Genomic DNA, 16,129 nt, shown 5'->3' on the forward strand with positions numbered 1-16,129 from the left:
TGTGGTAATTAGAAATATTGCAAAATAAAATATCCACAAGAAAAGGCTTTTTAGTATATGCTGAATTATCAGTTTCAAAGCTACTCTACCAGAGTTTCACTAAAAAATGAAACAAAGGATAAGTTTTAACCCTTTCATGCATGAATTATGACAACCTCAATTGGGATTTTTTTGCTTAAGTATTTTTATTAAGCTTTGGGCATGAAAAAAACTTTTTTGAACCTTTTAAACATCTACCTTTCAAAGAGTTTTTTTTGCATGTCCACTTGCCTCAGAATTTGAAATTGTTATTAAATTTGTAAGGTGTCCTTGAGTGTTTTCAAAGGTGCCTATAAAAATCTGTATTAGTGATGAATGTTTGCATTTTTTCAAAATACACATCTTTTATGAATGATGTGTACAGATACACCCTTAGTTAGGGGAAAAATGATGTGAAAATCATCAGTGGAACCGCTGTGTAATAATATTCAGATCATACACAGATCAGATGTAACATTACTGCAGTTACATGTGTTAGCACATGCTGCACCCAACAATGGGAGGCAGAGGCAAGTTAAATAAACAAGAGCTAAGCCTTTAATGCAAAAGCCTTTAATCCAAAAAGAACTAATGTTACACTAAGTCCAGTAGGCAAAACAAATAGAAACTCCCACTCAAAAACAAGCGAGAAGGAACTCAGGGAAGAAGAGGTGGGGAAACAGATGAGCTTACTTGGGGAGAAGCAAGACACTTCCACACATGACAGATTGAAGAGAGTTGGAATCAAATAGAGGTAATACTCACGATGGCAGACTAACTGCAAAGAGGAAAAGAAATACTGAAACATGAAGGCAAAGGGAGGGGGAAATGGAGAAACGAGATAAACAGGAAGGCACAACAAAACAAACAGGAAGAAAAGACTGTAACAACATCCAACTAAAAATCTCAAACCAATCACTTAAAGAAAATCCTGAAACTATGTGGCCTGTAAAGCCTGACACTTTCTTTTATTCTGCCATATAAACAGCTATGCTGAAGCAGAAAAAGTCAGCCCAGTCTTCACATAGTTCGACCCAGTTTTATTTTTTATTTTCTGATATTTTATGTGTTTGCTTTGAATGTTTGCACAGTAAAAAAGAATAATTATAGACAGTGATAAAGCACACATTTCCATAAATGATCTAAGCCTTTGTACTGTAGGATATGAGATAAGGGCAACTCCTATGGACAGATAACCTGATACAGGTGAAAAAACATGATAAACACCAGGAAGAATATATTTCCCACAGTTGCAAACCTGAGGATGCTAACTTAGATCCATGAAACATAGTTTGTTCATTCGTTTGTTTACAGTGACAGTAACAAAGTGGAGGTTAAAAAAAGGCAATTTAGGAATAAATTTCCTCCAGTAGGAGGCGATATTCTTCAACGAAGATCGTCTATTTGAAGAGGCATCCCTTTCCCCATCTGTGACGCTGACCTTGAGTTACTCCCTTCACTGTGGATGGAGCAGAGTGTGACATCTTAGTACTTTTAGCATCCCAGGTGACGCCTACGGAGACCTCGAGAGGATGGAGAAGGGCTGCACAGTTGACAGACAGGCGAAGTGAACGAGAGGTGATAAATAAAGAGCTGGGATTGCTCGTTAAACGGCCTGTCACTGTCTGGCTGATTCTGACGGACAGCTAGCATCAGACAGCGGCTACATGAGCTAGCCGCTGGCCATGTCAGCTAATCAGCTTCTGTGTCGGTAACAGGACAGCGGAATGCCGTTTGGGAACTACCTTATTTTAACCCCATTATTTATTGGTGAGTAAGCTCTCTTTGCATCAGTGCTACCTAATTAGCGAGTTTCGTGAACAGTTTGCGTTTACATGACTCTACATTCAGCTGTTCACGTCATGCCACGATGACACCTGTCTGTCTGTCCAGGATGAAGAGGCTGGAGAAAATGGCAGGACGGCGGTGCTTGTTTTCGCCCACAAAAGGCGTGCGTTAACTTGTTCAATACAGAAACACGCACAGAGTTCACATGATCACATTTGTTAAATAGAATGAACCAGAATAGACTCCAGTTCATTTGTTTTTTGCGTTAAGAGCTTATCTGTGACCCTGTAGGGCTAAGACTTCGGGTTTGTGCTGTTCATCTAAGTAGCACAAAGCTGCGGATATTGTTTCCCGTATCGGCTTACTGTCCGGGGCAGCGCTGGCCTCTCTTGCGTCTTAGGATCAGAACCAGGTGGAGAGTCATGCAGGTGGTTTTATAGATCAAATGAAAGAAGGTGATATTTGAAATGAGGAAATCAGATTGCTCATTGTGTACATTATGTGCAAGTTCCTCATTATTTAACTCTGCAGAATGCCAGCAGTCCCATGTACACAAGTGTGGAAATCAACGATCACAGGGCTGTGCCAAATTTATTTCAGTTGGTCTTTTGTTCCACCTGCCTGCTATTTTGATCTCAGGTGAGCCAGGCTAATAAAATAAAAATAAAACTTTTTTTTTAAAAGGTAAAAAAAATATTCATATTTAAAGGGGACGTGGCCTGCTTATTTCCAGCACATTTTTATTATTGGAATATTTAATCGGTGAGAGACACTACAGTATTACAAAGAAAAGCCCAACAATCGGAAAACCCCCTATGAGCAAGTACTTGGTGACTGTGGGAATGAAAAAGTCCCTCTTAACAGGAAAAAACCTCTGGTAGAAAAAGGCACAGGGAGGAAGAGCGATCTGCCGTGACCAGCAAAGGAAGAGAGCAGAGATGGGAGAAAAGAGAGTATGGTAGAAGGAGCCAGAGTTTAATAACTACTAGTGATTGAATGCAGTAAAGAGTGAAAAGAAATGATTAAGGAAGAAATGCTCAGTGCATCATGGAAAGGCCCCCCCCCCCCCCCCCCCCCCAACAAGGGTTCAGGGTCATTTGATCCAGACGAAAATATAAGCTTTATCCAAAAAGAACCTTTAAGTATAAATTATTAAGCAAATAACTTTAACACTGAAATTATTCCCAGAAGCTGTTGTTTTGTTTTTTTATCCTTCTTTTCTGATTGTGTGCACTTACTTCTACCAGGTGCATGAGTCCTTTGGGTCCTGCAAGGAGAACCCATGGAACCCAACATCATACCCTTGCACTCCTCTTCCTTGCCTCTGATGGATGATGATGGTGATGGGGAGGTGGCATCAGAGGAGGATGAGTTTAAGGACTTTTCTGTCAGGATGTCCTGCTCCTCTCTTAATTTTGCTGATGCAACTGAGTCACCTTCTAGTTTCAGACCTCCTTCTCCAACCTCAGAACCAGCCACCCATCAACCCAGTTGCAGCTCTAATTGCGCAGGTGAACAATCCCAGCCTACATCCGAAGTGAAGCTGGAGTCTGGTAAGGCTCAGATGGATGTAGGACAGGAGGATTATAATGCTGAACCTTCTTTGCACCTCACAAATGGATTTGCTGAAAGTGAACATAACTCTGGGGCCCATACTTCTTCTGTAGGTGGTCGGTCTCCTGTGGAGGAAACGGGGTTTGCTGATTTCACTGTGTTTACAAAGCAGACGGGACACCCCTGGTGTTGTGGCTTCTCTCCACTGGCTAACACAGAGCAGGAGGATGCGAGAGTAAAAGGGACAAACAGCACCTTTAGTGAACAAATACATGAATCAGGAGAGGATTTTATTATGGAATCTGAGCCCAGATATCACTGTGCACACAAAGAAAAACAAAACATCTGCACTGAGATCAGGGAGAAAAGAGATGCAGCACTTGTGCAACCATCTCAGGTCCATCATCAGCCTCAGGAAGCTACAGGAAATTGGAGTTTTCCTTCTGAAGAGGAGGAGCTAGATAAGCCTTGGGATAGTCAGAGGGAAAGGAGGAATAGCTTTAATTCTCTTCAAACCTCTGAGGTACAGGACGATGGAGATGCAGAAGAAATCTTTCAAACATGTAGTATGCATGAGCCTATGTCAGAGGACTTGGCATCCTTCAGTGATGATTTGTCATTTGAGGTTGCTTCTGCAGATTTGGAACCAAATGTTTCATCCCTTGCTTCTCAAGATGATCAAACTGATTGGGACCAGTTTGATGAAGATGAAGACCTGGGAAACTGCAGACATTCTGACTCTTTTGGAAACAGTAATGTGACAAACCTCAACCAGACTGAGTCAGACAGGGACATTCATCACTACGAATATCCGACTCAGGAAAATTCTGCTACCTCCAAACAGTCACAATCTGGAACAAATTTGCAAGACAGATTTGCTGACTTTACTGACAGCAGTTTTGAGCATCACAGACCTCAAGAAGATCTTCAAACAGCTGATGCAGGGGTGCAGATTCTGGGAAATCTCCCACTGAGTGACAGCTTTGCAGATTTCTGCTCGGCGCCCACGCAGGAGGATGAAGAGGGGTCGTGGGCGGAATTCAATGACCAGAGTGCAGAGGATGGAAGAAGTTGGAGACAGTTCAGAGCACCAGTCAGCAGCCTGCAGACTGATGTAGACGATGAGGAAAAGAATAAGCAGGACAGAGTGGAAGGAACAAGAAGGAACAGCTCTCAGGTAGAAGTTAATTTTATTTAAAAACCTAAACTTCTGCTTACATTATCGGTTGTCTGTTTTTATTATTAAATGTTACCAATTTTTAAAAAGAATTTAAGCTATTTAAAGGCATATTAATGTTTTAAAAAGATAAATAGATATTTCTGAAATTCTAGTTTAAAAATGAACCATCTTATATTCCTATCTGACCAGGATTCACTGCCCTGTCGTGTCCAGGAAATCCTTCAAGCCAGTTTCCCAAAGGTAGTGGTTCCAGCTGTGGAAGATGAGAAGGAGCTGGTTGGCCTCAGTGCTTTGCTTCAAGCTGAGCATCTCTCTGAGAGTGGGGAGGAGGTACCAGTCCCCAGCAGTGCTCAGCGGTGAGGAGAAACTCCTGAATTATGGCTTAACCAATCTGGAAAGCCATCAGCTAGTCTGTCAACTTCCCCTCAGGCTTAGGATTGGTTAATTTTCTGTGATTTCTTGGTTTGTTTTTTTTTTATGTACACATAAACCACTACATTGGACACTGATGTGTCACTCCATACCCTGCCACCCACTCCAAAGGTGATGTTTGTGGACATGTCAAAAACTATTTGAAAAATAGTTTAAAAATAAAGTTCAAAAATCTTTTTTGCCTAAAGATGAATAAAAATATTTAAGAAAAAAATCCTGATTGAGGTTGTCATAATTCATGCATGAATGGGTTAATAGAAATCTGGTCTGAAGATGTACCCTATACGATTAGTTTGCACTAATCACATTAGTGCATAAATTTTTCAATTTGTAGTGGTATCCTTAACATTTTAGAATTTCATTCCTTGATATAGCAGATAAAGTAATAACTTCTCAAAATCTTAGCTGCTTTTAAATTTTCTTCTGACCTTCCAGGATTCAGCAGGAGATATTGAGGCCACATCAGGATGTCCACAATGCAGTTGGGCTCCAGTTTCAATGGGGGGGCTCCCATACTAACAGGACTCTGCTCAGTTGTCTTGGCGTGGACACAAGAAACGTTGTGAGTTAGGCATCAGTAGCATTTTCCATTACATGGCTTAAACTGCTGCTAAAATGGACCAAAAATTCTCTTGGTATCTTCCAATGCTATAGTGTTCCTAACACTTGCTCATTCCCAATTCCAAGGTGTTCACTGGGAGGAATAAGCAGTCTGTGACTGTGCCTGCTTTTGCATCCAGTCTGGTGAGTCTTGCTGCAGTAAATGTGAATAAACTTCACTGGTGTGTGTGGTAGGAGATCAGACAAACTGTGTCTTGTCTGATTGTCTGTGAATTGAGGACAGATTCAGTAGTACTAAAGCATACTGGGCTTTGTCGCTTCCCTGTGGGACCGGTTGCTCTTTATGTATCTTTATTCAGTGTTTCCCAGCTGGAATATCAGTTTCTGTCACTTTCAGGGAATGCTTGAGCCAACCAAAGATGCCGTGCCAGCTGCCTGCTCTTCAGGAAGCACAGCTGTTACAGCACAAGCACCTCCAGGGCCCCGGGATATACCGGGCCCCTCAACACATTCAGCGCAGGTAAACTTGTCTGTTTGATTTGACTCATTAAACAAAATCACAAAGCATTACACTTGAATGGAATAACTTAAAATGCCACTAAAGAAGGTCAATTTTGTGTCGTGGCAGGAGGAGCTCCCTTCCAGCCAGCTGGACTGGAGCGGTCGTGGCCTTAGCAGCTCTCAGGACGGTACGTCCCCTCGCCGAGCCCCACATTTCTGGGGTCGGAAGTAGACTACCAGTCATGGCTTCTATTATCAAACCAAACCTTTTGTTAAGATTTAACTCTGGGCTTCTCACTATCTTCACAGCATGTGCTTTTTCTCTTTGAATTTACTGTGTTTCCCCTTAAGGCACTTTGCAGTAATACGGGATCACAACATGTCATCAAAATATAATATTTTCCTTTAATAATAATTTCCTCTCAAGAATAACAATCATCCAGTATTTTGAAATCATGACCAAAAACAGGGGAAACACTGTGCTGATCTCCCTTTTTGCTCTTTTTCTTCACCTGTTGTATTTACCTGTTGTCCTGTTGAGGAAAAAAATGATCTCAGTCTAATTTATTTATGGAAAATTTCTAATGAACTCACACCTGATGTGTAAGAAGCCTATTGAAGACATGATGTGCATACTAACCTGTTTCATTTCTGTTTTGTGGTTTACTCACTGAGCATGAAAATAACGTGCACTCTGAATAATCAACAGATTTGTTCTTCTAAAGGATCTTTTTTTTTTTTTTTTTTTTTTGGTCTCTTTTAATTTTTGGCTATTGTGGGGGTCAAACTTCCAGGTCCTTAGTACTAATATCGTCAACCTGTTGCCAGAATTACTGTAAGTCAGCCATTAGACATTTCTAGTAAAGACAAATTAAAAAAGAATAATCTATACCAGTATACTTATTTATTTATTTTTTTGCTCAGGAATGTTTTATCAAGTCAATGAGAATCATAACTTATTGTACTGTTCAGTTTTATGTTTTTGCAGTTTTCAAATGAACGTTTGTATTCATCCTAAATTCCAAAAATCGTGAGTTATAAATTAAAAATTATTAAATATTCTCTTTGATCAAAAAGTATGATTTAAAAAAAAAAAGGTTCCAAGAGTCCACAGAAAAACGCAAATTAGATTAAAATATGGCCAATCTCCCCTTCAGTGTAATCTCCCTGTGCACATCTGGATCACTTCAAGCATGACTGCCTAATTTCATAATGAACATCAAACTTTTTGAAAGCAAAGATTAAGGAGATGATCTTGAAGGGGACTTCAGCCAAGTATTGCTGGGGTGCAGTTTTTTGGGTTTTTTTGTTGTTGTATTTTTTTGTTTGTTTGTTTGTTTTTAGTTCTTTGTTTTTTGTTAATTTGAATTTGTCAATTGAATTGCAGAACTTTTTGATGAGACCACAAACAAAAAAACAAAAGGGCAGGTAGGAAAATCCCATCTGGTTCTTTCATAACTTAATGCGACATGGATTCAAACCAACACACTAAAAAAGATATAGCTCTGTCATTGCTGTAAAACAGCAGTATACACAAACTTTGCCACGCAAATCATTTTGCTGCTGCAAATGTTTAAGAGGGTAAAGGTAAAATAAAGTGTGCTAAATAATTCTAACAAAGAGTTTGTATGACATGCAGCGTGGCTGAAAGCATAGCTTACTAACCTAAAAATGTGAATTGTGACTACTAACTAAAATATAAAATCCATTTCTAATTTGTAGCATGAAACATAGCATCTTTTTTGATGGTGTTTATTGATATATATACATGTATATAACTAAGGATGGCACTGAGCAGCTACTACATCCATTTCCTGGACTTGAGCAGTAATGTTCTTGCTCAAATCTGGATGATTTCAGTCTGCAGGTCCTCAGGCAACTGTACGAAAAGAGATTTTACATCTCCCGATCATCTGAGTTCAGTTTTGTTTGTTTTCATTTATTTGTAATTTTTTATTTTATTTTATTTTTAGATCGGCAACACATAGAAGACTAAACATAGGGCAGAACAAAGATTAAAGTTGTAATAATGAAGCTTGCACAGCAGAGGGCAGTGTGCAGGGTGTAAGTGGTGCTGAGTGCAGAAAGAAAGTCAAAACACATTACTAGTTTGCAAGAACAAATCTATTAATACAAGAAGATGCAGGATGCAATCTTATTATTGTACATCATTTTATGTAACTGTGTGTCGTCTGTTCTGTAATTTATTATTTATTTATTTCTGTTAGATATGAAGCCAATTTTGGGATAAATTTAATTTGTGGGATTACTGTCCTAATAGAAAGCAGGCTTTCATAATTAAAATTGCAAAGGAGGAGTCACAGTTAAAGCTTGCAGGTGTGATTTTTATGTCGTCAGTTAATACTTAATTCTTTGTTTTTCTTTTAGTTTTTTTGCACTTGATTCTAGATCTGATCGTTCTGTGTGGCAGTGTTTGATTCCAATTTGCTTTATTTTGAGAAAACGGGTTTTGAGTGCTTTTCAGTGTTTCATTATCAATCAAACATGTTTCTGCACTATTCCTGTAAACACACACTTTTTTTTTCTTTTCTTTTTTTAAAATAATGAGTTGTGCCTTTTGCTAAGCATTTTCTAATGAGTGCTTTTTTTTTCTCCCAAATAGTGAAATAATGTTTGGACCTACAGTGACAAAAAACTTTTTTTCCTCTTAATTTATTCAGATTTACTGCTCAAATTGAGAATTAATGCACTGCTATCAGAGTAGAGGGAAATAGTTGTAAATACTGAAATAAATCGGTTGATCCTTTCTGCTTGGTTTGTCTTCTCTTCTCTTCATGTTTTCACTCTTTTATCACTTTGTGATAAAACCACTCTTCTCAGTGGTTGACTAGAGTTACATTACTCAAAGCTTAACCATTTGCATGGCTTTTCTATTTATTTATTGATTTTTTTTTTTTTTTTGCAAGACAAATGTAAAAGTCTAAAAAGCAGAGACTTTTTTTAACCTCCATCTAATTTACATTTTGTCATTTTTGTGTTCCAAACTGTCAGATAGTCAAACAAGATTTTACATAAAAACATTCAGTTAGCACTAAATGATTGTGTTGAGCCTTTTGAGGAATGATTCTGTAATTCTGTAATGTGATTCAGAGACGCGATTACTTTATAAGTAATAAGAAATCGCGTCTCTGAATTTAATAGCCAATTGTGCCACCTTTAGAACACGTACAACCAAATGCTTTGTGCTTTGGTGCAGCCACATTTAGGGGGCTGGTTTTGAGGCCTAATGGTTCTTTTCAGATCTTCCCACAGCATCTCAGTGGGGTTCAAGTCCAACCTCAAACTAGCTCACACTAAAATGGAATTTTATTCAATTCATGAGCCATTTAGAAGTGAACTTCTTGGAAGTGTTTTGTTTACTGTTATGTTTAGATCATTGTCTCACCAGGGTTGCCCTTGCACTCGAAACTGAGTTCTGGGATTTTTGGCAAGAGCCCCCAGACATGCTAGCGTAATCATCGATCTGGTTTCAAGCCCAGATAAATGGGAGGGGTGCGTTAGGAGAATCCAAGCTGTTACACCCCGGCCTAGGCAACCGGGGTGCAACGTAGAAAAACAGAAATAAGGAAAATAAAACCACAAAATCCCAAAACGAAAATATCCCATAACGAAAGCATTGACAAACCCATTCACAACTATTTATAACAAACTATTTATTTACAACACGGGGGGGGGAGAAACACAAGGCTTAAATACATAGAAGGAGCAATCAGGGAATGGACCACAGGAGGGAAACACAGCTGGGGCAAATTAGACCTGACGAGACAAGGAAAAGTAAACTGAACACACTAAGATAACACAGACTTTCAAAGTAAAACAGGAAATACATGACAGTCACGCAAAAAACAAAACACTGACAACACCGAAACGTAACAAAGCAGATCCACCTGTTGTGGTGACCCTTCAGGAGCAGCCGCAACTACTTTTTGCTCTACAAGATTTTTGGTCAATATCAAGTTTCTCTCTGCCAACTGGCACCAACAGCATTCACAACACTAACACTTCCACGCTTGACTCTTTGTAAAGCATCCAATTTGTTGAATTCTGAGTCTGGTTTATACCAGGTGTGACACTTTTTCTCTTACAAAAAGTTCATCCTAATCATTCTTTAAAACATTGACCCAAAATGTCTGAGTCCAGTAGAGTATGTCTTAGCAGAGTCTGTATAAGCCTTAGTTTTCTTCAAAAGATGCTATAACGTCTACACTCTTCCATGGGTCTCATTTTTGCCCACTGTGCACAGTTTCTTACATCTTTCTCTTTAGATGTGTTTCTGCTGACTTCTATTTTTTTTTTTTTTATGACTTCCCGGATGAGCCGTCCTGGAAAGTCTTTATTTATTGATAATGTGTCGTTGTGGATCTGGAGGCCATGTGTCTGCAAGGGTTTACATGAACTGGCCTCAAAAATAGCTTTGTAACCCATCCCAGACTGATGTATTTATCACTTTCTTCTTAAGTTCTTCAGAATTTCTTTGGATTTAGGATTATTGTGTTGCTGAAAGGTCATTTAACTGACTCTGCGCTTCTGAAAATCTCTAAGTTATTTTTAGTTAGGACTGGTAGTAATCAGGTGTGGTTGTCTAGTCAGACTGTGTGTGTGTGTTTGTGTGTGTTTACACAAGGTTAGTTGGTATTAATTGACCTTTAAGACTACTTCAGTTGCACACAAAAATGGAAAAAAATCAGAACTTGGGGTCATTTTTTAACTACAAATGACAAGGTTTTATTTCATGACCTTATAAGGACAAATCCACCAGAGTCTGCAGGAGGAGGCAATCCTCATCAATTAGTACAAAAGACTACTAATTTGATTCGATTATTCTATTTCATCTTTAAGCTAGAACCTTTTAGCATTACCATTCACTAGTATTACACACAATAATCACATATAAAACTTAAAAGGGAAACGGACTAAAATAAACCCAACTTTAGCGGTGTGTTTCTGCTGACCTCTACTGTTTAACCTTCTTCATTGCAGTGAAGTGGCAGCCTCCTGGTTGTGACTGGTTTTGTCAGTACAGTTTTACTTTAACATTAACAGGCATTACAAATGACAACATGACTGAACAATAATGCCTCAATTTGAGTCTAAAGTCAAATTTTCACTGCTGGTTATATTTATTCTTCATCTGGTAACATGGCTCTAACATATAACTTAGTGTGCCCAAAAAAACCTCTGCTCTTTATTTACACAAAAAATATCATGGACACATTAAGTATAAAGTATAAAGTTAGAGGATTTCTTGTGGCACATGATTTGATGTGACTTATGGTAACTAAGCCCTTGTTACATTCCTGTTGTGACAAGTCACAGTATGTCTTCTGTGAAAAAGGTTTCACTACAGTACACAACACCACTGGGTGTTCTCAGTGAAACACACTTAAAGACTTCCACCACAGCAGGCTCCAAAACACTGATTTAAACTTAAACTAACATACCAATATACATATACTTGCCTTCCAAGTGTACACTCCAAGTCATGGAGAGTACATGTAGATAACTTCTAACAAACAAAACTGCTGACACCACATGCCATTGAGGTTCTTTTATTTACCTTAATGATTGTACCCATTTCCTTTGACTGTCCTGATAAAAAGACAAAGCTTCAGACCTCTTCTTCTTTCTCCCTTATGCTAGCACAGACTGTTCTGCTCTCAGTCTGGATTACTTTGGTCCTGAGGATGAGAGCAGGTCCAGCAGTAGCACCCAAAGCCAGAGTCCCCCTCCAGGTAAATAACTACACCTTTCAATTGTGATACTTAGAGCAATACAGAAATGAGCCTAGATCAGGGGTGGACAAATACTTTTCTCAAGAGGCCACATTAGAAACTGGGACTGTTGTGGAAGGCCAGACCATTAAGCTGAACTCAATTCTGCTCAATATTAATCTTATGTATTTAATTCAATGTTATTTATATAATGCCAAATCACAACAACAGTCTTCTCAATGTTATAAGGTAAAGATCCTACAATAATACAGAGAAACCCCAACAATTAGACACCCTATCAGCAAGCACTTTACTGACAGTGGGAAGGAAAAACTTAATTTTAACAGGAAGAAACCTTCAGCAGAACCAGACACAAAGAGGGGCAGCCATCTGCCACGACTGGTTGGGAGTGGGCTCATCTCTTTATAAGCTTTTTAATGCATCCACCCACAACAATCCCAATTTCATTTGGGAACTTGGGAAAATTATTTGCCCACCCCTGCCTTCAATGCTGCTTGTGGTGTATGTCTTGTTATAACGAAACACTTTTGTGTAAAGGAATTGATCCAGAGCTGTATGAGTTGACCATCAGCAAGCTGGAAATCAACACTAACAGCAGCCACCTAGAGGACACTTTGAATCGCCTGATGTCCTCCGCAGAGAAGACGAGCATTTCAGTGAGGTCAGTGAATCTGATATATGATCTGTTTTTTGTTTTAAATTGAAATAATTCAAAGCCAGTTTAACTGTTACTGTTTGGTTGCGTGTGCTCTCTGACAGAAAATTCCTGCCGAGTGAAGAGCTGAGTGAAGAGGCTTCCAGGGTGATCGCTGTGCTTCCTAACTTGTCTTTCATGCAGGCCAAGGTCCTCATGTTCCCAAGCGTGCTCCTACCCATAGCATGCACTTCTCCAAAATGACAACACATTATTTATATTTACAACAAACTGGATTGTGAAAATTTGAGATATTTTTGTTAAACACACACAGATAGAAGAGTTCAGAACATTTGATAACACAACTGATCATTTTAAACACATTGTGATATGGTTGCTTGTGTGCAGAGTTCTCTTTCCACTGTTTATTCCAGCTGTCTGCAAAACTCTTTTATACACTGCAAGTGAAACACTTCAGTGCATAAAAGAGGACAAAGGACATACCTGTGCATCCTCGATTGTAGCTTCTTGTAGCAAGACCTGCAGATGCATTTTAGGAACTGAGACAGGAGGAAGAACAGGGGACATGAGAAGGCATAAATTAGAGAAATGAGAAAACCCTTTAATCTTTCACTTGGCCTTGGCCTGCTTTCCCATGTATGTAGCTGATTCAACACGGGCTGTTTGAAGAGGTATAGAATAGGTATACTACTACATGTGAGGTCACATGAAATCATAGAGACTTATTGGGAAACGAGAGGTTGATTTTCCTGCTTTAGTAAAAATACTCCACCTGCTGGCTATCCTCTGCTTTTAGGGTGAAAGTTGTGAGTAAAAAAATATCCTCACATATGAGGATATTCAAATTTCAAAGCATACTAAACTGCAAACTGCAAAGCGGAAGATCAGCAGCAACAGTACAGTGTGTGAAAGTATTATTCTCCTCAATGTGCAGTGTTGTGATTTAGTTTGGTTTAACGTCCCTTTTACCCAGATTTATTTAGTCTGTTACAGGAAACATGTCAGTCGAAATGGATATTTTTATATGTATGTTGTTATTTTTACCTAAAAACGACTCACGGTTATTTTAATGTAAGGCTATAACAGACAAATCATATAAAAGACAGAAAGAATGTGATTATGTAATGTGGCCTTTTTAAAGAAATATACATTTCAAACAATTTTTTTGTTTCTTTAATTTCAGCTTTAGCAAGGTCACTTTTGTTTTCACTTTTTCATTTTTCTTCCTCTATTACAAAGTTTTGCTTCATGCCAGTTACAGTATTCTGTTATGTCTGTTTTAGTATTAGGATGCCATACATGTGTTTCCATATTCAAGTCACGAAAGTATTTGAGATTTCTTTGATGATAATATTTTTTTTCCTGTTTCCTGCTCCTGGCTGATTTTTTGTTTTTATGTTTTATGATGTCCACAAACTAATAGGCTACATGTTCCTGACTATTTTAGAAAATATTTAGCATTATTGTTGTTCATTTGTTTGTTTCCAGTGATTTTATGTTACTGAGGTGCTTTGGAGTATAAAAACATTGTCCTGAAATACTGCCGTGACAAGCTTGTTGTCCACTTGCGCACATTCCTGTGAAACAAACAGCTGCTTCCTATAGTCATTTTACAATAAAACGAAGGGTTTATGTACAGTCATGACAGTCAAAGTAAGAACACCTTCTTTGAATCTGAAATGGGCCTGCCTGATCTCACAAGCAGCCTTCTGTCAAACAGGAAGTCACTAATCCCAGTGTAGGTGGGAGCAGGTGCATTCAGCCTGGAGAGACGTAGAGCTGGGATGATGGTGTTGAAAGCATAACTTTAGTGCAAGGGATCCAGGAGGGGGTCAATGATGGGTTTGAAATGTGACAACACAACATCCTCAAACATTTTCATTACTAATGAGGTCAAAGCAACAGGACTGTAGTCATCAAGGCGAATTTTAATTGTTTTTGGGAAACAGAAAAATGGTGGAGGCCTTAAAGCAGGCTGGCACATTTCTCCAGCGAGGTATTGAAGATATCAGCTGAAGTACTCAGTACTTCGGAAGTCTGCACAAGCTGTTTTGCAAAGGTTCTGTCTAATGAAGAGTCTATTTACATCTCTTTCAGAAGCAGTTTATGAAAAATTAAGTACACCCCATAAATTAATAGTTTATGGAGCCTCCTTTAGCAACAACAACTTAAAGTAATCGTTTTCTGTATGACTTGTCTCTTGCAGAGGAATTTTACCCTACTCTCTGTTACAGTGTTGCTTCAGCCCATTGAGGTTCAGGTTATATTAAGGTCCTGTCCTGTTGTATGAACCAGTTTTGACCAAGCTTTATCTATGAGACAGATGGCCTTACATTTGATTCTTGAATAATTTGGTATGCAGAGGAGTTCATGGTCGAGTCAGTAACCGCAAGAAGCCCAGGGCCCGTGGCTGCAAAGCAAATCCAAATCTTAACACCTACACACACTGCACATTGTAATATGTGTCATTTAGCAAAATGTGTCATATCTGTCATTTAGTTGATTGTCAGAGGTTTAATTTTCCTAATTTTGAGGCCTGCTAAGGATCAGATTATTTTTATTATGTCCTGATTTGTAAAACCTGTGAATTGAAAGATGGTGTACTTTCTTTTTGCCATGATTATAATGTGAAAAGAGGGATTGTAAGTGTTATCAGAAACTAATCAAATAAGCTAAAAGGAATTTGTTCTCTCCTTTTTCCTATACTAAATAAAAATATGTCTGGAAGCGTGGGAGGGTAATTCTAAATTAATACATTTGTATACGATACATGGATTGTGTGCAGCCATTTATAAATATAGTTGTGGTCAGAAGTGGAACGCTCATCATGGGCCTGAATTTCTTAGTAATTTTGAACTGTTCATTTCCCAGGATGGAACGATTGTACAGCATACATCTTTCTTTGTTCAAAAAACACTAATCTGAATTTATTTTGGATTTTCTCTAATCCACACAAGATCACAAGTGCACATGCAGGCTCAAATATATATATACACTCAAATATTTTAAAAGTTAAGGTTCTGCAGTTTCATTTCATTACTAACTTCGCATTGGTGATTATGATTGACTATAACTGTAGTTTGTCTTTGGCAGCATAAAAAGAATTTGTTTGACAGCACTCACTGGCCAACACTCAGAACAATGAGAAATTCCAAGGAACTGGAAACTGCTGGAAGACCAGTGTCAGAAACTGAGCTACTTGGTCACAATAACAGAGGGTATGTGTGGAGGGGCAAAGATGATGCTTTCAAATCTAAGAACACTGTACCAGCTCTTAAGCATGGTGATGCTAGCATCATTCTCTGGCGCTATTTTGCTGTCAGTAATTGTGGTACATTGCAGAAAGTGGATGGAATAATAAAGGAGTAGGACCACCTCCACATTCTTGCAAAGATAGTAGTAGTTAGACAGAAGCTAGATAGTTAAAGCCAGAACACAGCTGGGTACTCCAGGTTAGGTTCATGACAATGACCTAAAACACACATCAAAACTGGACCGAATAAATAACTGCATCTAATTATTGTTTTTTTTTTAAAGTCATTAAAGAAGTATGCTATGCAGTACGTAAACTTCTAACCACAACTTCATGCGTGCACAATATGTAGATGGTTTGTGACACAGTAATTATTTGTGTGATTGTGTTTTTCCTTCCTTCTTTAACTGTATGTAGGTTGATGATATGAAATT

At 38.5% G+C, this 16,129-nt stretch overlaps 1 protein-coding gene across 4 annotated transcripts; it reads left to right on the forward strand.

Annotated features, from left to right (window-relative positions):
- Positions 1 to 1,440: 1,440 nt before the first annotated feature.
- On the forward strand, positions 1,441 to 16,030 carry aftphb (aftiphilin b). 4 transcript variants are annotated; one of them, XM_085296257.1, is made up of 11 exons: positions 1,442 to 1,788; positions 3,054 to 3,359; positions 3,474 to 4,537; positions 4,730 to 4,896; positions 5,408 to 5,534; positions 5,660 to 5,716; positions 5,931 to 6,053; positions 6,162 to 6,222; positions 11,701 to 11,787; positions 12,325 to 12,448; positions 12,547 to 16,030. In XM_085296257.1, exons 2-11 carry the CDS (start codon positions 3,089 to 3,091, stop codon positions 12,683 to 12,685), a joined length of 2,220 nt encoding a protein of 739 aa, XP_085152383.1. In that variant the 5' UTR covers positions 1,442 to 1,788; positions 3,054 to 3,088; the 3' UTR covers positions 12,686 to 16,030. The 4 variants fall into 4 exon arrangements, with proteins under 4 accessions (XP_085152382.1, XP_085152383.1, XP_085152381.1 ...); XM_085296255.1 differs by adding an exon at positions 1,912 to 1,969 and having other exon boundaries at positions 1,443 to 1,788; positions 3,054 to 4,537; XM_085296256.1 differs by having other exon boundaries at positions 1,441 to 1,788; positions 3,054 to 4,537; positions 4,754 to 4,896.
- Positions 16,031 to 16,129: the final 99 nt, after the last annotated feature.

Source organism: Mchenga conophoros, linkage group LG13 (genome assembly GCF_057382185.1).
Source record: "Mchenga conophoros isolate Kocher_MC1m ecotype Shallow Benthic linkage group LG13, M_conophoros_male_GT1.1, whole genome shotgun sequence".
Classification (NCBI taxonomy): domain Eukaryota; kingdom Metazoa; phylum Chordata; class Actinopteri; order Cichliformes; family Cichlidae; genus Mchenga; species Mchenga conophoros.

What these genes read in the sequence shown, in the direction of transcription:
- aftphb (XM_085296255.1), top strand. Translation starts at nt 3,089, where the DNA reads ATGGAACCCAACATCATACCCTTGCACTCCTCTTCCTTGCCTCTGATG. An exon ending in CTGCTTTTGCATCCAGTCTG is followed by an intron (nt 5,717 to 5,930) that starts GTGAGTCTTGCT and finishes TGTCACTTTCAG; the next exon opens with GGAATGCTTGAGCCAACCAA. An exon ending in CCTCAACACATTCAGCGCAG is followed by an intron (nt 6,054 to 6,161) that starts GTAAACTTGTCT and finishes GTGTCGTGGCAG; the next exon opens with GAGGAGCTCCCTTCCAGCCA.